At 44.4% G+C, this 26541-nt stretch overlaps 1 protein-coding gene across 1 annotated transcript in view; it reads right to left on the minus strand.

Annotated features, from left to right (window-relative positions):
- Positions 1-503: 503 nt before the first annotated feature.
- Positions 504-26541, minus strand: part of LOC119449333 (cysteine and glycine-rich protein 1) — a 35856-nt gene continuing 9818 nt past the window's right edge. The window contains exons 4-5 of the mRNA XM_037712502.2: positions 23730-23877; positions 504-7697 (exon numbers count right to left, since the gene is read on the minus strand). Of these exons, the coding sequence (XP_037568430.1) occupies positions 7530-7697; positions 23730-23877 (316 nt within the window). The 3' untranslated portion in view covers positions 504-7529. The remainder of the gene's footprint in view (positions 7698-23729; positions 23878-26541) is intronic.

Here is a 26541-nt window from a genome sequence, read left to right on the forward strand (position 1 = left end):
AGGGCAACGTTCTGACTGGTGTTGGTAAAAGTCGCGCGGGGTGCTTTCTTTTGTTGCTGGGTGTATGTCGGACAGTAAACCCAACGAGGAATGTGAAGACGAAGTGGAGGGCTTCTTGGAACAGAAATAAACGATGGCCACCTTTTTGGCCTGGTGACTTAGTTCTGTTACATTACTAATTTAAATCTCATGGTTCCCTGCTGCAGTACTTGCCATGCCCACTCAGTCATGCCAAACAACTTTGTGTTATGAACTCGCATACTGGTGTATTTTTAATCTGCTCTCATTTCCCTTTACCTTATCATTTCTACACTTGAATTAAAAACGACCAATAAATTCCCCTATGCTTTCCTTGTCTTCACATGGTCGTGATTAACAATACATCGGGCATCTCCCCTGTTCTCGTTCATGTACCTAATGAAATACACACACGCAGGCACAGACCTCCAGGAAACTTGCTACATAACAGCCACTGCTGTCGATACATTTGACAACACAGAAGCCACAAAACTATAGCTTTATTGTGAATTCCATAATGCAACATTTTGCTACATGCAATAAATTCTTGGAATAGAGAATAGACACATGCTTACTTTATCTAAAAAGCATCGCTTCTAAAAATAAAAATAACAGAAAAAAGTTACACTGGTCCATCAACAGTATGAGAATTATTTCTCAAGTGCATGTTTGGTGCGGTGGCTGGCATTCAGACAGTAGTGTCACTGAATGCATGCAGTCCATTAAAAATGCATTTGCAACACGTGGCGAGTAGCTCACTATAATTAGGGCTTCTGAATAATTGAAGGAGTATGTCTGTCATTTTGAACAATCACTCATTTTTATGTACTTCTCTTACATGGCCTATAACAAATAATCATACCTTATAGCATCACATTTTCTTTGTTTGCACAGGCGTCATGAATTAGCTTACCGTGCTTCTCATTCAAGTTTTTAAATGCCTGAAGTAGACACCTATATGGCACATAGTGGCATAAATACAGTCGAACCCAGATATAACGAATTATTGTGGATAACAAACAGCAGTAAAATCTCCTTGAAAATTGTTGTTTTTATTTTATATATCGAATTACCTAGATATCGAACTTTTTGTGATCCCCTTCAGATTCGATATATCCGGGTTTGGCTGTATATGTAAGAGCAGGTGCGATTGGCACACCGAGACTTCACCACAAATATAAATAGACACTGAAAACAAAAAGCTCATGATAGCTGTGAACTTGTGCAGAAAGAAAGATACAGAACTATGCATCTGCTCTGTACTCTGCTACAAAAGTCATGTGGCTGCACTAGCTTGCACAGCTGGTCTTAACACCTGAATTCAATGCATTCTGCACTAAATCCTTCTTAAAATCTTGCCGAGATTTTTCAAACACAAATTTCGTATGTCGGAGCCTAACTATCACAATCTAAGAAAATACTTGAGAAAAATCCAACCTTCCACCTTACATCCTCCATTGCAATTTAAAGCGCAGCATCGCAAATCTCAGTTCCACAAGCAACATGCATGACAGCTGCCACTATTCGAGAACTTGTTTCTTCGACACTGTGCTATGGCCCTATGCTTTATATTGACATGTGTACTTGTTTATCTTTCTCGGGTGACCGCGTTTCCGTGTCTAACAAATGTTATCCCTCAGCGCAGGACGCGTCTACATGTATTGCAAGTTTCGCGAATGTTATCGGTGGTTCTATTATCCGCTGTCTGTTGTCACCGAACCTTGTGTCATCTGATTGCATGTATGCGTAACACGAATTGTGTAGTACTTTCTGGGAAACACGCCGGCACCAGCGATTATTCTGGAACCTTCGATGACTCGTGTATAAAAGCCGACGCACTTGACCCGCAGCCGCAGATGAGATTTTCGACAACTGAAGACTGTATTCGCCGCTATCGTTGTTCTTTGAGTGCAACTTGCTTTTGTGGGCATAGGTTCGCCCAATAAATAGTCTGTTTCGTTATTCACAGTTTTACGACTCTTTTCTTCACTGACACTACTATGACAATATCAAGCTAACAACTTGGTTTGCAGGTTACAGGAACTGCTTCAACCTGCTAGCGCTTCCACACTGGCACAACTCAACTAAATTGCATAGAAATGCCTAATTCTGAATGTATCAAAAGTAGTTGCTGGCCAATAAGAAGCTAAAAATTTATTCAACTTAACCACTCAATTTAGAAGCATTATGCAGAAGACGGTCAAGGTCAAATACAGTTGAACCTTGTTTAACCAAGTTGCATTCGACATGAAAATTATCTTTATTACATGTGATATTCTTTAAAAGCATATATTCATTACGTGCAGATAGTGCAGAGAAGAATTTTAGATATTTCAAGTGTTCATTATATGGAGATTCAACTGTGTATAATCCCACCATGCATGAATGCTCCAATTTTGGACAAATCAGAAGCATAACAAGTAAACTGAATGTGACCATGGAGTAACGATGGACAACTACAGTGTTGGCAGAAAACAGTGGAAGAAGCAGGCTTTCTTGGCCTTGTGCGCTTTAACAAGTGACACGATGTAATGCACTATAAAGGTACTAACATTTTGATGCACCAACATTAACGCTTTGCGACTGTGCTTGCAGCTGTGTTCTACGGGTCCAGCTCTGGTCATTATATTAACGAGCCTGTTTTTCACAATAACGTGCATGCATCGAAACACTTTCTATATTATCCATGCATGTTTGTAGCTATTCTTATAGTATTTGTGCCAGTGCTTAAAATTTCAGGCTGCTCCAGTGTTATGTGCATCCTGTTTCCCCATAAAACAGGTTTCCAGTGACTGGCATACAATATGTATAGCAGAACACAAGTAACACTGCAGGCAAAAAGCTGTGAGCTACCTACAGTGCTCACTGCTGACAATCTTCCAGCCCATAAAAGGAACCCAGAGAGCTGCCACTTTGTTCACACCCCAACTGTCTCAAAGCTGTCATCTACACAGACTTGCGGCTTCGTTTGGGCGACAAATGTCCTGGTGCTGCAGTAAAACTTTACTTCTGGCTATGAAATGTCTACCACAATAATGGTAGACACACACCAATGTGCAACTTCGAGAAGTACTGCTGGCCTCATACTTGCACACTGCTGCACAGAAATTGGACATGAGGCAATGCAGGAGCTAAACTTAAGAAGAAATTAAACACCACATAGGATGATTTGAAACTTGATAATGTTGTGTGGGCCTAGATGCGACAAGAATGGACCACAGGAAGAAAAGTAATTCACAGCTGTGCGACGTGCGTAATTCCATGTACACCTTGAACATTGACCTCTCGGCCTTTTCAAGTTCATTGATAAATGTAAGGCAATTTTCAACGAAAAAACGAAAAAATAAAAAACCACGAACTAAGTGATAGGTTTAATCCCCTTCAGAAGCCAACTGATTCTGTCCATTGAAAAAATTTTCAATCCTTCAGAGTTTTGTCAAGTGTACTGAGTGTGGACTCTATGCAAAAAACTCTCTGCAGGAATGTCAGACAGGGGGAACATCATGATGTCTAGTATACTTGGACAGCTATTTGAAAAAAAATTGCAAAAAAAAAAAAATAACGAAACTAAACCTGCAACCAGACGGCTTACTGACACCGAGAGCAAACAACCAGCTGTGTACATTCGAGCTCATTTTACTTTACATATGCTATAGAAATTTGCAGCAGTTCCAAGATGTTTGAGAGACGTTTTAAATATCGTCATTTTCATCAGTGGTTTTTGCTGCACTACCTTGGTATGCACAATTGTGAACACACAATGTCCGAAAGGGTTATCGATCTGCCTCTGACAAGTTAATCACGATGCATACAAATTAAGGAAAAAAGAGTTTCAGACATTGTTACTATATGTGCATATTTCAAGGCCGGTGTTAAGAAATGATTGTTTTAGGCATAGCTTTTTCCCTAAAGCTATTAAAGAGCTGAATGAGTTGCCCAATGCTGTAGTAATATTAATGTTGCTCGATACTTTAGGAAAAGATAGAGCTGTACTTTTTTGAATGATAACCTGTAGCATATTTCATTGCTGGATAAATATGGCTTTTCTACTGGTTTCTGTTTTTAGTTCATTGGTGCTTGACACACTTGTGAAAGAGCATTGCAGTTTTGACAAATTGCCAGTGTTGTTTGTCCTTATTACCATTATTTGGCTTTATTTTAATATTTTCTTTCTTTTTTTTTTGTCTTTTCGGATTAACAAAGCATTGCCCAAGTTATGTACAAGCAATTTGTATCCTTTTAATGCTGTAAGAATAATGATGGCGGTAGTCAATATTTGGTCCACTCCTGTGATAGCACGACAGGACTGACAGTATTACGAATTAATTAAATAAATGTTTGCAATGAAGTTTAATTGTAGCATCTAAGCTGTCAACTGAACTGTAAATGTAAAAGATATGGCAAACAAGAAAGTGAGTTGCTACCAGCAATCTCCTGAACATAAATGTATGCTGAACACGTGGAACTTGATGGAAGTGAGAAATAAAACAAGGCTTTTCATTACGCAGGTGTGGTCTAACACAACCGCCACTTATCCAAGAAGGTTGCAACTGTTGATCTGTGGAAAAGATGGAACATTACCAGGTAGGCAAATCTAAACATTTCTTGCCCACACATTTGAAATGAATCAACACTGCACACAGGCACACTAAACAAGAAACTAGACAGTTTCACAACATGGCTAGTCCTGATTCTTTGAGAGCGTACACTAGTTTCAACAAGAAAAGAATAAATGTCGATAATTGGTGCTAGGAGAATAGCTTCTTGTAATGTACTACAGTCGAATGCCTCCACAATGAAAAGACCTGTACAACAAAGGATTCCACATGTCCTGGCCGAATGCCAATCTTTTATGTGCAATGTAAACGCCCTTATAAAGGCCTTAAGACCACTACAATGAATTTGCCCGTACAAGGAAGAAATTTAGGTGTCCCTGATGGCTGATTTGTTGCTTTACATGGAATGCACATGGCTGCGCTTCCACTAAACTGCGGTGCCCCCACTGATGGCATCGCCATCAATGTCGAAAAAACAGGAAAAGGCAGCAATGATGAAGACAGAATTTCGACACAGGCATTCGACATCCTGCTAGCTGTCCCTAGCTTCACTCGCAAGTTTTTGCTGCAGACCATGGCTTGAACGTCATTGCCATAAATCGACTGCTGGGGCAGTCTGTATCGGATCAACTGTGTTGAAGAAAATTGGTGAAGTATCTCTTCAGTTCACTCGTTCAAGGTTTTCTTTGGCTAAACATACGGTGGATGATTTTTGCAACAAAGTGGTATGTATAACAAAGGATTACTGGGGGCATTTCGTTGTAAAGGCGCTTGGCTGTACAAAACAACATCAAAGCCACTTGCAATTAAAAAAAAAGAAAAAAAAAGAAGGGGGCGGGGGGGGAGGCATCACTCACACATATCACCTAAACAAAGCAACAATGGCATGAGTGCAACAACTGCTTTTAACACTTTGCAACTTGCATGTGAATGACACAAAATGAATAAATAACCAGCGTATAGTTCTCAAAAGCCTTAATTGGCTCAGGATCAATACATACAGAAAGTACACACTAAACGAAACATGAAAGGATCAGACGTGCACTCTCCAGGCTGAACACACGAGTGTCAACAAGGTGCCAGGGTTCAGAAGACGCTCCTGGCAGCTACTGATGTAGCAGGATAAATCTGGTTTTTATTTCAGCCTGCCGCCTTTTTTCTATGCTTTGTCCAAGGCACCACATGTCCATTGCTATGCCTTCTAGGATGCCTCTTTATCAATGGAAAGCTGCCAATAACCTGCAAGCCCTTCTGTCACATATGGATGCTCTATTCCTTGACCTGCCTTCACAAGTGTTATGTGAGACGGGTCTTCTGATTGACAAGTCATGCTCGTCAACTGGTCTGGCATATGTTTGTGTTTCAAAATTTCAGTCTAACATGAGACAGGACTATTTCTAGTAAATTTTTCAAATGTGGCTTGCTCAGACACATAGTCACACGAATTTCTCAAGTGCCCAAAGTGCCACATACGTCTCATACAAACTGCATTGCCTTTCTCTCTCAACTAACTGACCTTGGCAAAGGTCACTGAAATCAATCCTGCACAGTGTGGGAGCATCTGCGAGTCAAGGCTACAGTGCCTCTCTCCGATTTAACTGTTGCAAAGGTGCTTTTAGCTTTTACACTGAGGAATGGAAAACTGATTTCAAAACCCTACTTGTGCCTCACTGGTTCATCAAAAGAAGGTGCTGCTTTAAAACTTAGGAGAAAAAATAAGTTTAACCTACATTTAAAGGCCCTCAAAAAAATATCACAGTTTCACCATAAGGGCAAAGCAATGAATGCAATAGCAACACGTTAAAATATTACACAAAGTGCAAGACTCGGAGTGGCAGTTTGAATTGAAGTAAATGTAAGCTGACTAAGTAAAAAAATAGCTGTTGTGCTCTGTTTGAATCCTGCCATCGGGCAATTTCATTTATGTTTATTCTGAGGTATAATTTTGTCAGGATGTAAGACCAGGTATGAACAACTGTAGTGATAGAAAGGTGCAGCAATATAACCCGAATAAATCGCATATAGCATGGCATAGCACATGGCATTCCATATACCTAAATATATACCGAACCTCAGCGCAAAAAATTCGCTTGGAGTGTCCATATCGCAATCAGCTGGTCGCTCTCGGGCACAATCAACACCAATGAAAAGAAATGCACTGACATTGTAACAGCAGTTTAGACCACATCAAAGCAGGTTGTGGCATTAACACTGTGCCAGAACAGTTCTTGCAGGAGTGAAGACAAGCAAATATTGGTGAGGGTAGAGGAAACCTTCTTTTCCGATAGCTAGAGAGCTTGGACTGACTGCCCATCACACAGCCTCAATTGGATAGGTAGCCTTGTCACAGGAATTTTCAAACAAAGTAAGCACTCGGGTGCATCAAATACACTTTGCAATACGAGCTGAATAAAGTAGCGTTGCGTGCCCCGTCAAGGTACATTTTTGCTCACCCATTACAATAATTCTGGGGTTTTCCGGGCCAAAACCGAGATTCGATTATGAGGCACGCCGTGGTGGGCAACCCTGGATTATTATTGACTACCTGGGGTTCTTTAACGTGCCCCTACCTACTGAAATGCCGTGGCCAATGAAAAGCAATGAAATGCTGCGACCTCGGGCGTAACACCACAAAGTCACTTTGCCACCACGGCGGCTGCCTACTTCATGTTGCCATCTAGTTAGCTAGCACCAAATATGCACCTTACACTCTGAACTGACATTGTTAGAATAAATCGCACAAATAGAAAATGATGTTATTCTTACTAAATTAATATTACCAGACAAAAAAGAAAGAAAAAAAAAAGAGGTTGCAAATTATCGCAACAAAAGCTGCCACTGAGATGAAGTGAGAATATCATGAAAAATATAGTAAGGCCATTACCAACCTTAAGCACAAATGTTATTTTTTCAACAAACTAAGCTAATGGCCAGAATACGTGGGTTGCTATATGTTCAGGACATCTGCAGGGTGCCAGAGCCCACGCCATAGCCATATCCCTTTGGACCAAAGTATTTTCCATAGCATGTCTTGCAGTAGATTTCTCCCTCTCGCTCGCAGAGAATTGTTGACTCGAGACGTTTACGACACTGATGGCAGTTGAAGCAGGCTATGTGCCAGGCCTGAAAAGGAAATAAAGAACTTCAATATCAGCAGGCATCAGTCCTTGGGCTCCAAAAACCCTAAACTCCAACATCTGTACAAAACAGCCCGTCAACAAAGGCAGTGCCGGCAACGACAACAACAATGATGACAACCAATTGTGTTGAGCTCAATAGCCGTTACAAAGGCTCCCCGGTGGCATCAACTAAGAAAGTTTGACACCTTGACAAGAGTGTATGTAGAATTTGAGTGCAGAGCATTGCAGTATTGAGGCAGCCAGGCATTTTCACAATGTCTGTGCTTTATGAACCCTATACTTTACAAAGTGCACAACTTTACGCATGCCACAATTTGGGGAATGACAATTGTCGCCACGTGCTTGACGGGTCTGCAATAGTAAATATGCCGCAGCATTTGTAATTATCGTGTGACGATAATACAAAGAGCACCAAGTTTGTCTGCTTCGCATGGCAGAAGCGCTACTGTTGTGGTCAAGACATCTGACAGATGGAGAAGGCCGTGCAGTGACCAACCTGGATGAGTCGAGAGGCCACGATTCAGCTAGCAGAGCTATCTGTCGAGGTTTACGTTGAGTGTGTTGCTGCTATTCGGCTATTTGGGAAAGGAGGTGCACTAGATCTTGCTGTGCTTTTAAAAGTTTATGACGGGGAGAAGAAACAAAATAACGCCACTGACAGATCGCCAAACCTAAGTCAGCAGAGTACGACAAGAGTTGGAACATAACCGACTGTGAGGCACGAGTGACATGATAACAACACACAAAGAGCTGTCATAGTAGCATATGCTGTGCTAATTAAACAATGCATGAAGCATGGCACAATGACTAAACTGCAGCGAAATAGAACGGACAAACAGAAGAAACCTTGTTTCGGGCTACACTCGAACCTTGTAACAAAACAGGATATAGCGAAATAATGGATATAACAAAGTAAATTCAATTCCCCTTAGAATCCCCATAGAGATCCATGTATTTAAATCCTTGTTTTTAACAAAGTGAAATTGTCCTGCCAATAGATATGATGAACTAGATTCTTCTCCGAAAGCAAAAAATACCAGACTACTGCGTGCCGAGTGCATTGCCTTCCGCGGGGTTCGGCACTCGTTCGCAGCGGCAGTTGAAAACTTCCGCGCCACCGTGTCGAATGTGCCACTGAGCAACATTGATCTTTCACCACCGCACGTAGCTGCGCTCAAGTGGCACAAGCAGCGACTCACTATCTCCACTGACCTCTCTTTTAACCCTTTCAGACGTTATGTGTGTACACCAAGATAGTGCATCAACAGCACTGATGAAAGTAATGATATTTAAAATGTGTCGCATATATCTTGAGACACTTATGATTGGAACTGTGCTGCAATTTTGGATAACATGCGCAAAATGTTTTAGAAAAATGAGTAGGAAGGTTGGGTGTTATTGCTTGGGGTCAGTATGTTGTTGTGGGTTCACTTCTTTCATTGTTTTTCACAATGTCATGCACCAGGCAAGTGGCTAAATACAGTTAAACCTGGATGCAACGAAATTCCCGAAAACCTTCTTTATAAAGAGGATTTCGTTATATGCAGGTTCGGCACAAAAATTCAAAAAAGAAACGCTTACCGTATTTACTCGATTCTAACGCGCCCTCGATAGTAACGCGCACCGCACCCGTTTTCCGTGACCAACAGAGAAAAAAGCAAAAAATATCCTTTACAGTACCACGCACCTCATGCTTTCATACAGAAATACAACTATTGCTCAAGATTTACTCCCAATACACTAAAGTTATGATGAACAAAAAAGTCCCAGTTTCGCCCGAAAGGCGAAGCGTTGATTGCGATAGCACATTAGCAGACAGCTATATATGAAGTAAGGGTAGTAGTTTTATCGGCCGTATAAACTTGGAAACGTTCGCTGTTTAACTAAATTGGAAGACTAATGCCTGAGCACGTGTACTACAGCACACGGTCAAAGCTACGGGAGCTACCTAGTGTCAGGTTAGTGAAGTGAAGCGCAGAGACTTGCCCAGTAACCAAAGAGAAGCGCTGTCAGTGCGTTGGGAAAAAAAACAGAAAAACATTTTTTTTTTCTTCGGCAACATCGACTGGAAAAGGAGAGTGCCGGCTTGGCGGGCTAGGCCAGCTGCATCCAGCGGCGGGATCAGGTTTGAATGACGGGAGGGGGAACGGTCACGCCCGCAGCAGCAAGATCGCCGGTTCGAGGGATGGAGGCCTGCCCCGCGCACGCTCGCAGTCACCGTGAATCGAGCACGCCAAGCGCAACGCCACCGCTTCGCATTCTGCCGGTACCGGTTGCTGCTCGCGCAAAAATGCCGAAATCTCTAGGTTGTCGGCGGGGAAAATTCATTATTTCGAGGGGGTCTCCCGCTGCCACTTCGTTACGTAGAGGTCTCAAATACATGTGCTTCTATGGAGTAAGGGCGGAGAATAGGAAAACTTCGTTATATCCAGGAATTCGTTATATGGAGGTTCATTATAAGCAGGTTAACTGTAAGTGCTTTTCAAGCTTTCAATACATGAGATAGTTGATGTTCTCATATTTGATGTTCATGTAGGGAGTTTTCGTGTGGAGTCCACCATTCTGTAAACTTGACAAAACTCACTAAAGATTTGAAAATTCTTAATCTTTTTTCGCACCTGTACACTTACTATGATTCTGAAGATGCAAGGAATGTGGTAAAAGCAAGTTTTCAATCAACAGGAGAAAGTGGCATCTAAAAGGGAGAGCAAACGCGACTTTATCGCGCGAAAGGCTGTGGGGGTATGGGAGGGAGAGTGGGCGATGCTGTGCTGTGGCACCAAATGCGTATCTTGCAACTGGGCACAAGGAAAATTGGCGAGGCTATCTACCACGCAAAAGGAGCAAAGCGGGAAGGCAGCACGGAGGGAGGGAGGGGGGGGGGGGGGGGCGGCTTCTACTCTGCCAACAAATGCGTTCGCGCCTGTGCCGGCTGTCGGTGTTGTCGCGTGCACCGTATCTTGAAAGTGATCTCCACGCGGCTCTGACCTTTGTATGCGCTGTGCAGTTTCCGTTGAAGCGATAGACCGCACGAACCTTCGCTCGCTGCGGCGGCCGCGTTTCCCGACGCCCGCCTTTTGACAGTGGTTGTCTGCGGTCATCGAGTCTATTCATGTGTGCCTGGCTGCTCGTGCCGTGCCATGCTGCATGGCTACGCAGAGCAGTGTGAAAAATGAGTGCATTCACTTCTACTGCGCGCCTGCCTGCATGGCGTGCAGCGCAGGCAGGCGCGCAGTTGGGCGTGGCTTCCGATATTTCGCCACTCCCCACATAGCAAGCTGCCGTCGCCGCGGGAGCTTGCGCAACAGTGATACAGTATAGACCACTTATAACGTAACCGCTTATAGTGCAGGACCGGATATAGTACGGGCTTTTCAGACTCCCGTTAATTTTCCCATGGAACTCCATGTAAACGCATACCGCTTACAGTGCAGCGGCGTGAGACGAAATACCGGTTATAATGCGGCTTCCGTGGGAAAATCTCCACGACAAGGGCGGTAACGAGCACGCTTCTCAACGAGGCGCGCCCACCGATGGGAGAGGAGATCAACGAGGGCGATGCGGAGGAGAAGCATGAGTCCAAGGGCGATAAAATCTTCTCCGTGTGCCGTATGTGCGAGTGAAAGCGCACGGGGTACGCGCGCCTTCACGGAGAGCAAACACACAGCGGAGAGCAAACACGACTTTATCGCGCGAAAGGCTGTGGGGGTATGGGAGGGAGAGTGGGCGACGCTGTGCTGCGGCACCAAATGCGTATCTTGCAACCGGGCGCAAGGGGAACAGACGACGCTATCTCCCACGCGAAAGGAGCAAAGCGGGAAGGCAGCACGGGAGGGAGGGAGGGGGGCTTCTACTCTGCCAACAAATGCGTTCGTGCCTGTGCCGGCTGTCGGTGTTGTCGCATGCACCGTATCTTGAAAGTGATCTCCACGCGGCTCTGACCTTTGTATGCGCTGTGCTTACGCCGCTCAGTTTCCGTTGAAGCGATAGACCGCACGAACCTTCGCTCGCTGCGGCGGCCGCGTTTCTCGACGCCCGCCTCTTGACAGTGGTTGTCTGCGGTCATCGAGTCTATTCATGTTTGCTTGTGCGTGTTGACACCACGCTTGTTAATTCAGTTAGTAAGCGAATGTGTCAAGATTATGCAGTCGATAAAACTACTATCTCTACTCCTTATAGCACTCTACTAATTTGCTATCGCAATTGATGCTTCGCCTTTCAGGCGAAACTGAGACAATTTAAAAAAAATTATTACTTTGTCTGCTTCATGCGAAGATCGTGGGTACTTGGACATAAACCTTTCAACGTTCGTAAATTTGAACGGATGCAAAACTCCCAGTCACACGCTTCGATTCTCAGGTATGCGCGGCTGCTTGGTCTACATGTTTTGCATACGTGCAGGGCTTGAAAACCAAATTGTTTTGGTTATAGTGCGGTACCGTTTATAGTGCAGATATTCACGACTCCGGCGACTTACGTTATAAGCGGTCTACACTGTATTTACCAGAAAATGTATGTGGGGTGCGCTACGTGTTTTGCATTGTTATCAGGAGCGCCTTAACAACTATGTGGTTCGCATACTTGTTTTGAGCTTGTTCTTTATCGAAACGTATGCTGCTTTGTACGATGTGCCATAAAATTCCGAATTTTGTTGTCGCCATCTTGAATTTTGGTGCCGTTATTTTTTGCTTACTTATGGGGGTATGAGCCATTGATGATGATATTTTTCTGTCGACGGACACGAAAAAATCCCTGGATCCCAGCCACAGAGAGCTTCGTTGTGAAAATTAGCATTTGCCGTTCGAGGCTTGCTGCACAAGTCGTCTACTGTGCTGGCTCACATCACATCGCATACACAGAGCACACAACAATACAAATGAAGGGTAATATTCAAATAAAGTGAGAATATTCGCCACAACATCACATCACAATCTAACCTGAATACACCCATCTGTATTCATAGGCTTCATTCTATAACGGCACGTTCAACGCATTACACTTATGAGCCTTGAGAGTTTTGCATGATTTCAGAGCAATGTGTTCACCCAGATTTTGAATGAAGTACCATATCCATGTGTGCTTAGTACCAACACCCATCTGCTATTTCAGTGTTAAGGCAAAATCAACATTACATTGAAATAATTAACAAAAACCACACTTTAATCTTCACTAACACAGCTCGCATGCCACCTGCAATTTTTCTCTGGTACTGAAGACATAGCCAAAACATATTATTTAGTGAAAAGGTAGCTAATAAATAAAATCACTAATCAAATCTTATAAGGTTAATACTATACATATTGCCATGACTTTTTATGGCTGCGCATAGAAGAGTTTTGACGACATTACAATGTTAAATGCGTTAATACAATGTCGGCATATCTCAGCACACATTGCCACAAGCAAACTTAAGAAAGCCTGCACAGTTTTGTACTCATAATTATTCGTGGATGGAAGCAAACAGCCTGTGCTTTCACATTTTCCTATTCTAATGGCATTGACTGTACTTTTTCAAATGTTTCCATTGGTGACGTATTGGATGCACAATTTTCATCAACTAGTGTTTTGCCTCGCGAGATGTAGTTCTGCTTCAATCGCAATTGATGTCACTGTTGCTTGGCTTGGAACTGGGTTTCAGCCTCGACCATGTGAACTGACCTTGACCAGGCTGTGCCCGCACCTGCTCGCATAGCTACGCATGGCGGTGCGAAAGATTAGTGCATTCACTTCTCCTTCTTCCTGAGGTGCGCCATGCAGGCTGGCGAATCTCGGAGGCCACGAAGGCCAAGTTCACACAGCGTGTTGTGTGCCACATGCTGCTTGACTGCGACGAGCCAAGTGGAAATTGGAAGCGAAAGAAAATCCGAATGGTATTCTGTAAGTGTCCATTTTGTCTGATGCTGAAGTGCCAATTGGCTGGCAGTGCCTGTCTCCTGCTCGCGAGTGCCCCAGCCCAGCCAATCAGAACTTCAGCAGCAGACGAAATGGGCATGTCCACTAGGCGGACACTTACAGAATATCCCCCCAGAAGGCAGCTATGTAAAGGCTGTCACGTGAGTTTCTAAGAAGTCGCGTCTTGCACACGCCGAAGATTCTTTTGTTGTTTTATTTAAACTTCATCACAAGTGTGGCAGTGTAGCAGTTCAGTGGGGCGCAAGGCTGTCTTCTTATTTCCATTTTTAGAATTGTGCACCTCATTGGGTGTATCTTGCAGTAAATGGCAATAATGGCATACCTGCCAAGTTCGGAGAAACTAAATCCTGGAGATCTTCCGACCGAGGGGAGGGGTGTCAGTCGGTAACCCCCCCCCCCCCCCCCCCCCCCGGTGGTGATAATTTTAAGTACTCCCAGATGAACTTCATTACAATTTTATTTACATCTTTCTGGGGTTTTACGTGTCAAAACCAGTTCTGATTATGAGGCACGTCGTAGTGGAGGACTCCGGATTAATTTGGACCACCTGGGCTTCTTTAACGTGCACCCAATGAACGGCACACAGGCGCTTTTGCATTTTGCCGCCAACGAAATGAGGCCGCCGCGGCCGAGATTTGATCCCCCAAGCTCGTGCTTAGCAGCGCAATGCCAAAGCCATTAAGAAACCACGGCGGGTGTTGAAAAATTATTCAGATAATGACTGATTGTAAGAAATTCCATTTCTTTCACATTTTGTGAGGTTGACGTTTCCCAGCGACTTGAACGAGCGACACATGGATGAGCGGCACTGCGTCCTCGTATTTTTCACAATGTTAAATTGCCGTTCGCACTCTGCATTGCTCTCTGGTATCAACAAAATACCCAGCATCACTTCGACTGAGCACTACATTAAAAATAATTGAAAATACTTTTTGTGCTAGCACTCCTTGCTTAAATTTTAAAGTCATGACTGACTGTAGGTTTATGCAATGCCAGAGCGGCTGACGCCGAGGAGAACGATGGAGAGTCTAGTGTTGCTAGTTGCGGAATGCGGCATTCGCTGGCTAGCTTAATGAGACTAGGACCACTAGGGCACCCAACAACCTCGTCAGCGTAAGGAGCAGCTCTGCAGTTCACGAAATAGCATGTATAGGGTTTTCCTACTACTTCATTTTGCACTATGAACTTCTAACTGGATTAGATGGGTTGGATTTTTTTTTTGCCAATGTGGCCTAAGAAAGCGCTAGACGTGGGAACAGGACACAACAGCAATTTCCGGGAGATTTTCCTGTCAACCGTACAACCGGAAGAAATGGTCCAAATCCGGGAGTCTCCTGGGTAATCCAGGAGACTTGGTAGGTATGCAATGGATATAACGAGGTTCGAGTGTATTAACTGATAAAGAAGGCTTCCCAAAAAGCTCCTTCACATTATTTGGAAGCCCTATTTTTTTTTCAGCCATGCAGAAATGCAGTAATGTCATTGGTTGAAGCCATTAAGGGGCACCTATTGGAGCGGCAAATCAACCTTTTAACCCAATTAACAGGCCCAAAATTTTTCTAACTGTAGATATAGCAGCATTGCTATTTCCTTCAACGAGATGTGCATGCATGTGTGCAGATCGCTTGTCATTCCTGAGCATCCATTTCTCTCTTCATAGGACATCCTCAATTTTCTTCAAACTGAAGACCCAAGGTGATCTTTCGTACACACATTTTCCTAATACAGTTCACATTGTTGTGACTGTGAATGAGGCACTGGCAAAGGCCTTAGGTAAGAAGTTAACTCTTTACTGGCTGAATTTACAAGAAACACTCAAAGCACAAACCTTGGTTGTCGAAATCTGACCTCTTGAGGCTAAACATTGGCAGCGTGAGTAGCAGTGCTAAACACAAGGCCTCATCGCTTGAGGTCAATTGGCGAGAAGCAAAGGAACGTTTTGAGGTACCCCCACAGGTCTCGCTCCCCACAATTTAAAGCCGAAAAAAGATATGACTCAATAAAAAAAGGAGCACAGTGATTAGAATACAGTCGCCGACCGATAATTTGGACTCGACGGGGTCTGCCGAAACGTCTGAATAATCGGGAGTCCGAAATATTGGATTTGCCAAAAATAAGCGACTTTATTCCGATAGTGGAAAAAAGAGGAGTGTCATATTCTTGGATCATCCATTTTGGGAGATCCATACCTTCAATTTCACGTGACTATAGTGCAAGATGCGTTGGCTTCTTTAAGTGACGTCATTTTTGGCATATTGCCAGGCACGCTGTGCGAAAACACTGCCACCCGTTGACACATCCGTTGCTAGTCACACAAAATATTGTGAAAATGACTATCTTTTGAAACCGATCACTCATGAATATGGCCCAAGTGTGACAAAGCGCATTGCCTAGGCATTCCGTGGCCGTGATTTTTTCTAGCCGTGTTGCTTATACTATTTCTTTTCACGCTTTTCGCACTGTCAGTGGTCACAGCGATGCTCGGCACACATTATCAACAGGATCAGTGAAGGATCAGCCGGCCAAACAGTCGATGATAACAGTGGCATAGAATCGAGAGGAAGGCATCGTTGCAAAATCGCGGCCATGCCATCGCTACAAAAAGATGAAAGTACAGTCAATGCATGCATCGAATTCTCATTGATGACTACTAGATAGACTAGGCCTTGCTAGTTTCGATTTTTCAGAGCACCGGCAACATGGCCAATGACCATACTGGCAACGTCTCAAAACGAAAATACAGTCGAACCCACATATAAGAAAGTGCCATGAAAATTCGATTGTTATAACCAATACTAATTGTTTTAACTGGGTTGCATGAAAAAAATCAGCTGTTCTGAGAAAACTATAAATCTACCCAGCTGATGATTGTGCTGACTCATTTAACTCTGCATCCTGCGTGCTCTGATCGCGTGTAACAAGTCACAGCTGTCGGCATTCAAGAATGGCACTGCTGTAGCAAAACCTCATTAATTCCGATTTCACGGGGCCGAAAAAATGTCCGCAGTAACCGAATCTCGAATTATCGAGGGTATGTAGAAAACAGTAAACGAATGCTTCCTACATCAACACGCTTATATTTAGTGAATGAATCAATAGTGAATGAATCAACAGAATCCTGTTTCTATTTTGCAAGAAGGCAGTGCAGAAGCTGCAATTTGTGTCATCTAGTGACTGATTAGCGCTCGCAGCGGAGAAGGCCTTGCGACTTGTTTCACAACGTGGCCACAGCGCGCGTCGAGACCCCCTTTTCACTACTGCACACAACCCGATTATATTTTCGCCAGTTCGCCATCCATCGCGATGGAGATGGTATTCTTCATCCTCGACAGCTTTGATGTCCACTGAGTAAAAACGAAACTATTGTTTGCTGCAACTGCGGCCGCTGTCGACGCGATCATGGACGGCAACCTTGCGGTTCTGAAGGCGCGCGGCCGATGTACGCACAGAGTTAAAACGACACTATCGTTTGCTGCAACTGCGGGCGAAACCGCAGTCTCTTCGATGCGATCATGGATGGAGACGACTCAGTTATGAATGCACGCGGCCAACACGCGTACCAAGTCGAAACGAAGCAGTTGTTCGCCGCATAGAGTTTTTAACTATACAGAAGAACCCCGCTGTTACGTTGTTTCCGGCCGGTCCCTGCACAGTTCCCATAGAACCCAATGCATTGGTAACCCCGCTGTTACGTCTCAACTGTGGGACCGTTCCCGCATCGTTTCGAACTGCCACCCCGCACCGGCCCGAGCAGCCATTTTGACTTTTCATGCCACTTGGCTTGGTTGCATGACGATGGCATTGGCCGCCCAAAGTGCCGGGGACGACACTTATGACGTATTTTCGGTTTCCGCCAGCAAAAGTATGGCCCTTGAGATCCGTATTTGCTATCTAAAGATGGTGTCTATGATGCATTGTGGCCCTAAAATTGGTTTTGGCTCATAGATGTTCCGTATAAAGTCCAAGGGCGATAATTCCATTGCCGCGCGCCGTATGCTGTATGTGCGAGTGCAAGCGTGCGAGGGGAGCCGACGACCGTGTCTAAATCTCGCGCGTGAAAGAAAGAAAAGCAGGGAGGAAGCGTGCGCCTTCTTCTGTTGCGCTTGAGGCACCGGCGAGGGGGGAGGGATAGCGGGAAGCGTTGTGCCCACTGCAGTTGTGCTCTGGCATCAGCTGCGTACAGCGCGGTGTCGCGATCTACGTTGAAGCAGAGTCTACGCAGTGTAGGTGCGTCGGCGGCTCGTAGCTTTGTGCATGCTGTGTGTTCTCGGTGCTCAGTTTGCGTTGAAGTGATAGACAACAGCAGCAGCGGCGCTTAAATTCCTCACGCCAGCGTTTGACAGCGCGTGTCCACGCTCATCGAGTGTGATGTGTTCATGTTTGCCTGTGGGCGCTGACACTATGCTTGACACCACAATATAGTTAATAAGCGATTCTTTACAAGTTTATACGGACGATAACACTACTATTACTTTGTATACCTGCGTACTAATTTGCAATCGCAATCGTTACTTCGGCTGTTGGGCGAAACTATGACTTTTTTTCACACAGTAAGAATTAAAATAATATTGTGTGCAGTTCAACACTACTCCCATTTCTCAATTTTTCCTGTTTCCTGGCTCTTGCGTTTCCCAACTCTTACGTTTTCTTTTACGGTCCCGTGAAAAACGTATCAGCGGGGTTCTACTGCATTACAGTGAGAAACTGTATGGTTTGCCGCAACCGCTGCGGACAAAATCGCGGCCGCTACCGATGCAATCATGGATAGCGACTACGCAGTCATGAAGGCACGCGGCCAACGCGGTGCTATGCGTGGCGGTAAATGCAAGAATAAAGGCTTTAATGGCACAAATAGGCACGAAGCGTTCCGGTGTTGCTGTGTTCGCCAGCCCAGCACTATCAAGCACAGTTGGTGCGGTCCATTCGGGTTTCGGAGGGTGGCGTGGCGTAGAGCTATGGGCGCAACCCATTCGTGTTCGGAAGGGCGACAGGAGAGAGATGCACGAGGCTGGCGATGCGGAGAAGGATGGAAAACAGCGTGCGTGCAACGGCTCGAATTTTTTTTCTCTTTCCTTTTCAAGCAGTTCGCATTGCATTCCCTTTCGGCACGGACACCCACTAGCCAGACTTCATTGTTATAACCAATAATGTGGCATGGAGGCATTGTAGTAAGCGGGTTATTTCACCATAGAAAACATACAAAAATGTTATGACAGTGCAGCAGCTTCTCATTGTAATAACCGATATATTGTTAAAACCGGTATCGTTATAAGTGGGTTCAACTGTATTGCTATTTCTGCTTGACTCGATGGGCACATTAGCACATGGTACATGCAATCGGAGTCCGAATTATTGCACAATGCGAAATTTTGATCGTCCTTATACATTGTCTATGAGGCTAGTAGCAGTGTCGCGGGGCTGTACAAATAATCAAGCATGCCCAAATTACCAGTGTCCAAATTATTGGTCGGTGACTCTAGTGAAATTACCAGAGTATTTTTCCCACAAATAGGTGCTTTCGGCGAGCACTGAATATGCAAAAAGTTTTGGATATAAGTACCCGATTAATTTTTCAGAGCTGCTAAATTAATTAATCGCAGCATCACTGCCTAACCCTATTGAACCAACTTGCAGGAGCTCTGTACATGGACTATTCATAATGGCGACCAAAATTTCGGATGTCTTTGAGATGCCGTGCCAGGTCTCGCTTGGATTAACCCTGCAGCACTGTGGCCCATTCCTTTAAAGTTTAAACCAATGAATAACAATGACTGAAATTTTAGACATCTTACTGAATATTGCTTAATTTCCAGCGGTCAGCACATGTGGCGGGCGTGAACAAAGCGCTGCAATTGAAGTTGTCCCATGTGGTTGCGATTAAAATCTTATCTTCTTTTGCAGCGTTTGAGGCGTTTTGACACTGTAAGTATTTACTTAGACTGTGTGGAGGGCGGTTTGCTCAGGTGAACACAGCACTGTGTCATTAACTTTAGGTGACAACTGTGTTGGTAAGCTGCGATGGCAGAGTGGCCATGAAAGCTTCTATTGCACTGATCACCACAGTACACTGTAACTGCATTTTTTTTTTTTTTTTCATCCTTTCAAAGTGCAACACAGCTGCTGTGAAGGGATCTTTGCGACACATTATCAAACTGTGACTCTGGTTACTGACTCTCAAATTCAACGAAACCAACCTTTTTTTCCACTATAATTCCTTTTTTGCTCAATGTCCGATTATTTAGACAAGTGTTATGACTCCTTCCGTGTAAAAAAGACTGGTTGGTATTGTACTTCCTTGAATGCCAGTTTTACATGTTTGGTTACATTGACATTTAGCTGTACTCAGTGGTGCAACAACTAAAATAGGATTTGGGGCAGTTTTTGGAGCAGGAAAATCCAAATTCGGAACAGGTTACAGAAAAAAAAAAAATGTCTTGGTGCACTAAATCCCAAATTCGGAGCAGTTTCACAAAGAATGCTTACTTATAAAACGCCATAAAATTTACCCCGCATAATTAACGCACACCCCAACTTTGCATTGGATGTCTGGGACAAAAAAAGTGCAATCATTACGCGAGTATATACGGTAATTCACATCAGCAGCGTAGGTGAGGGCAGGGGTGCAATCGGAGATCGTTGTTCGGAGCGCGCATTCAGTTTCGCCGTGCATGGTTGACCTAGGCCGCATCTGGCGAAATTGAACGCGCGCACCAAATAACGACCTCGATTGCGCCCCAGCAGAGCACTGCACACAACTTTTTCCGCCAAACATGTGGAAAGTACACCATGCATTTCTTCGCGAGTGGTTCCCTTTCATTTTTTTTCTGACGATGTGTTGCGATGTTCCGGAGGTAGTCGAAACATGCAGCGACTGTTTGACAATCTCTTGGTGTTTCAGTGATGTACAGCGAAAATCGGCGCAGTTTCATTGCAACGCGGTGCCAGTTGCCACATGGAACTGAACCCTTGCTAGTTTTGTGCATTGTGTCGCCTACAATGCTCACGCCGTCAGTGCCGGGTCGCTTGCTGTACCGTACAAGCTAGTTTCCCATGGGGTATTCATACCCGCTCCGCTCATGACCGCGTGCACGAATACGGCGAGGATCTTGTTGAGTCAACGTGGCAATGGCGAACTCCTTTCGTTACTGCAAGCAATGCGCACTCCGTGTCTCCGCGAGATTTTACTGCATATACAACATGCCGCACTGCAACCAGCAGCAAAAATATTCTTCGGTGCCCACCACCAAACACGCCAAAGTCTCGTCTGGGCATGTGTTTGGATCTTGTCTGCGCAGATACTGTAGCACAGACTGCGCTACTGGATAGGATGGCGATGTCCGAGCTGCAGGTTGCCAACACGGTATTTGTTTCCCACTAAAACTACCGTAACTGAGAAATTTCACGGCTGGTCGGGCATTTTGGTGCAGCGTGGCGGAATTTGAATATATATCGTGGTTTTGGCGCAGCTCAGCACAAAAATACGAAATTTTATCAAAATGGCGTAATTGGCGTAGCTGTTGCACCCCTGTGTACTACTACTGTATTTACCCGATTCTAATGTGCCCCTGAATATAACGCACACCCAATTCTCGCGGGTATAAATTAAGAAAATATAAGTGCACCTGTATGTAATGTGCCCTCAATTTATGAAAGACAAATATAGCACGCCCCCAATGGTTGCGATCACAAAAAATGAGACGTGCAGGATTTACCTTGATCGAAGGGAAACTTATTTTTTAATGAACTTTCATAATGAAAGTGGCGTTTCATCGGCAACATTTGTGTTTCATTGGCCACAGATACCAAGCACCCAAGGACAGTATTGACTAGTGATCTCTTTTAGAGGTACTACTATAACTTTCACAAGATTTTATGTGATTCTGCATCGAGCTTGTTGAAACATGTTGGCGACAACATTTCTGGCACTGCGTGCAGCAAAGCTTGGCTATTAATGCCGACACATCCAGTGCAGAGTCGTGCGAAATTTGCGAATGCGACAGTATCTCCGAAAGTCCTTGCCCGAGAATGCCACTCCAGGTAGTACAGTGGAATCTCGATGATACGAATCTCAAGGGGGCACGAAAAATATTCGTATTAGCCGAAATTCGTATCATCGAAGCCTCTCCGAGCGCTCCGGACAGCTAGCGCCATCGAGCGGGTTAAAAGAGAGACTATTTTATCGGTTTCGGTTTTGTGTTTCTCTTTTCCACCGCGCGGGGATTTTTAAAGCGCCTGCATAGTCGGGGTGACGAGCGCTCGTCGTTTGGCACCTACGTCGCGCGCGTCCGCTCCACGGAAACGGCGAGTTTCGACGGTTTCCGACGCATCTGGGCTCGAATTTGCGGATGATCGCAGCAGCACAGACTCGGAAGACGACTTCGATTCGTCGGACTTCATTACGGACGAAGAAAGTGCGGCAAACCGCCCCGGAACATCGACGGGTATCCGCCGTTCAGTTTTGCTTTCTTCTCGGACCGTGTTATCGCTGCCGCGTATCGACGTAAGGATTTCCGGCGTGTTCTAAAGGTCACAGTTCTTATCTGCAAGATGTAAACGTCGTTCGGACGGAATCATTTACCGGCGGACGCGCAGAGAGTCGAGTCTTGTCCACGAAGACGGCCGGTAGTGCACCTTGGAAATTAAAACTAGCTAAATTAAAGAGTCGAAGGTGAACTCACTCAGGCACACGCACGTAAAAAGCATTTACAGTATAGATCACTTATAACGTAACCGTTTATAGTGGAGAACTGGCTACAACGCGGCCTTTTCCGACTCCCGTTTACCCTCCCATAGAACTCCATGTATACGCATACCGCTTACAGTGCAGCCGCGTGAGACGAAATACCGGTTATAATGCGGCTTCCGCGGGAAAATCTCGCCGACAAAGGCGGTAGTGAGCACGCTTCTCAACGAGGTGCGCCCACCGATGGGAGAGGAGATCAACGAGGGCGATGGGCATGAGTCCAAGGGCGATAAAATCGTCACTGCGCACCGTATGTGCGAGTGAAAGCGCGCCTATCGCGCGAGGGACGCGCGCCTTCGCGGAGAGCGAACGCACAGCGAAGAGCAAACAAAGAACGCGGCCCGAAGCACAGCAGCCACTCCGTCCGATGGCACGCGGAAAAGGAGGAAAAGCACAAAAGCAACAAAAGCGCCACCGCTTCAAACTCTTCGCGCCCAGTAGCGGCCTCCGCACCAAAAGAGAAAGGAAGAAAGCGTGTGACTGCGCGCTGTTCTCTTTCGCGGTCGTCGGTGGGGCGGCATTTATTCGTATCAACTGACGTAGGTCGAAAATCGATTCGTAACAACCATTTTCTAGCACGTTGCAAAGTAACAGGGCTCGGCCGGGACCACAGAAAAATTCCTATCATCCGGAAATTCGTATTAGCCGTGATCGTATCTTCGAGATTCCACTGTAGTTGAGCACAAAGTTAACCCACTGCAACTTTCATGAAAACATGCTCCGCCACCATCTAGTGATGGTGATGAAGCTGCCTGCTTCTGATGGCTCCGACGGCAGGCTGTTGCCAGTGTTACGAATGAGATTTTGTTTTGTATCCGATTGTAAAGCGCAAGCAATTTGCAGTCCGCTTTTCTCGGGGGAAAAAGGTTTGTGTTAGATTCGGGTAAATATTGTACATGTCCTTGTGGTGTTGACAGAACAGAATATGTAAATTATGTGTCATAGGACACGTGAGTATGGTTTTACACTGACAATTTTTTATTGGCAACTGAGAATGACAGAACGCGAAGTGACACAATTAGCATTTATATTTGCATAAAGGTTTCAACTGCATTACTGGACGTCCCCAGTACATCTGTCGGAAATCCTATGTGGACAGCAAATTCTTGGTCAGTATCTTCCAGACATGCCACAAGATGTTGAGATGGGGATAGCTTGTGGTAAATTGCAAAGGTTTTGCCACCATTCATGTATGAACGCAGGCCTTCACACGGAGACTGCAGCTGGCACCACAGCTTATGCGCAGGGCCAGCATCGCAGCACTCTGTAACAATGACGCACAACTAGCTGTCTCGGCAGGAAGTCACAGATTATCCGAGTGCAGCTGCACACACTCCCAACAAGGAAACATTCACTCACTGCTCCGCCTCCCATTTTCTTCTCGGCCATGTAAACTGCCTTGCCACATCGTGGGCAAATGTCAGTGCCTCCCCAACGATTCTGGGTAACGGGCTTCACAGTGCCATTCTGAGGTGCCACATGTGCTTGAGCTGTTGCCGGAATGTTGCTGTGATGAAGAAAAAGACGCCACCAGAATTGGGACAAAAAGGCAGTATCCACGAGAGATCAACGCGGGTCCAAAAATTCATATTTTAGATTTAATTCAATATTTTATATTTTGTGCGCATATCACTCGGTAGTACGAAAGTGAACTTGCCTTCATTGACAAATGGATACTTTAGGAGAAAAAAAATATCGAAATTCTTCAGGTGGCAGGCGCCATTTTCATGCACCGGGCATTCCTCGCAAATTCACAACAATGTGAAATACAAAATATTACGGCTACAAAGAATGCATTTTCTTGTGTAAAACGTATACGTAAAGAAGAGTCAGCAAGTGTTGTTCGAGGCTTCTGTGCAAAACGGAAGTGTTTTAGAAAAAATTCTTAATTTGCTACACTTTTCGAAATTTGCTATATTTACGAATTTTTATCTACTAAACTAATGAATGTAGCCTTTTGAGATTTGGTGGGCTATGAGACCTTAACCTGTTTAACGATTGTGCTGAATATTGTTGCAGTAGCACAAATTTCCATTTTTACAGTTTGCCTCAAATGTGAAGTTTTGACGAAAAGGAACACTATTTAAAAATCAAAATAAAAAAAACCCCATCGTTAATTTTTCTCAAAATTTCGTAAACAGCTGTCCACAGACACTGGAAAAAGGACATTTAAAAACATCTTGCATTATTTTGTTTTTAATGACAATATATATGGTAGAAATGAGAGCTTCGCCGGGATGCAGCAAGGTGCTAAGAAATAAGGACATCGGGGCAAAACGAACGTCCATTAGCCTCTGACTTGCCTAAACTTGGCCATCATTGCGACACAAGGGTAATTTTACCCTTGTGGTCAATACTTATGCATAAATTACCGTTTAGTACAATACTCATTGTGTTGAATGTGAGTAAAGACACATCAACAGAGCAACCTTTACATGGTTCGTTTTATTTAACAAGTGTGCGTAGCTTGCAAGGCAGATAATTGCAGATTTAACGGTGAGCTACCTGTGCATGTACACAAGTAACAAAATTTACGGCAGGTAAAAGTCTCTAAAAATGTCGTACTCGCCATGGCTCCGTCGGAAACGTCATTATACAGTATAACCTAAGATACGGTGGTGGTGGTGGGGGGGGGGGGGGGGGATGGTGTTGGTTCGGGCGGATTTAGCTGGCAGATAGTGCCAGCGGTTGCTCTCTTCTGCCGCCTCTTTAAAAAGTGGGTTGAACAGGTGGTAAAAGAGGTGCGACACTTCCTCTCTCAGAAACTTGTGTGTTTTGGAAAACATTACCTGTTCCGCACACTCTTACGGAAATTGTCTTCTGTGCTAAGCCTCAAGTAGAGCGTTTATGTTTTTATTGAAGTATTGGCAGGCACAGATGAACTGTTTCGCATTAACAGGGAGGGGGGGTGTTCGCGAAACTATTTCTTACTCTATGAAACAGCGTATAGCTTCTGCGTGACGGATTCCTTAAACCACTCCTGGATGGTGAGGTGCTATTCAAAGTGCTCAGAAGTCTTTACATAAGGGGTCATTCATTGGCACTCTTCATTTAATCTGCTGCATCATTGCCTGCAAGTCCAACATGTGGTGGTATCCACTGAAACTTCAGAATGAAATGCCTATTGCTGAGCTCCTTAGCTAACATCAATGACTGTCGGCTGAACTTGCTGCCGTACAATGCACGGGATAATTGTTGTAGCACTGCTGGCAAATCCGAAAGGATGATAGCGTGCTGAGAACGGAGTCATCAGTTTACGAAGCGCTGCAGTAATGGCGGCGCTTTCCACATTTTCAATAAGACCAACTGATTCAGAGGGCAAGATCACGCAGATCTAATGGAGCGAATCTAATAAAGTTTGCTCTTAAGAGGAAGCTTTAGCTCGGGCCCAACTCCGATGCCGCCTGTTCAAATACATGTAAAACGCAGAAACGATTTTCTGAGATAACCACTGGGCCGATTTTACTTAAATGTGTTGCACATGAGAGAGAAAGGTAAATTCTAGTGACTGCAGGCCAGAAATTGACATTTTGTGTCCGAACACAAAATGTCAATTTCTGGCCTGCATTATTTAACTAGAATTTTCAAGCATTGGTAAGTTTGAAAAAAAAAAAAAAAAAATAGAAGCACGAAGTTTACAAATTCGTAGCTCTGCACCTATGTAAAAGATATCACAGACCTGTGAAGGGTATCTATTAGAGCATTCAAAGCAGACAAAATTGATATGCCAATTTATTTCTTACGTGAATTTGTTACATTGTTTACAAGGATTTTGAACAAGTTCTACACACAAAATAGCAGTCTATTTTAAAGCCATGTAGAATATAGCAATTTTGTACGCTTTAGATTTACTATTCGGTGCAGTTTACAAGATTGTGATATGATGTTTCATTGCTGAGTTAGAGTTGTAAATTTTATAGTTTCGTTTTCTGAAGCTCTGCTATTTTGTCAGTTTCATTAAACAGTTGACGACTTAAATAAAAAAATCGCAACCAACAGCCACTAGAGTTTCACTTTTCTTTTAACTGCAACAAACGTCGTCAAATGCGGTGCAGTGGTTGCCGAGAAAAACGAATTCTCGTTTTACATGTATTTAGATAGGAGCACCCAAGCTAAAGCTTCCTCTTAAGGCGGCGGCCACACTGCCAGCAACTTTCAACATATTTCGCTT

Source organism: Dermacentor silvarum, chromosome 4 (genome assembly GCF_013339745.2).
Source record: "Dermacentor silvarum isolate Dsil-2018 chromosome 4, BIME_Dsil_1.4, whole genome shotgun sequence".
Lineage (NCBI taxonomy): Eukaryota > Metazoa > Arthropoda > Arachnida > Ixodida > Ixodidae > Dermacentor > Dermacentor silvarum.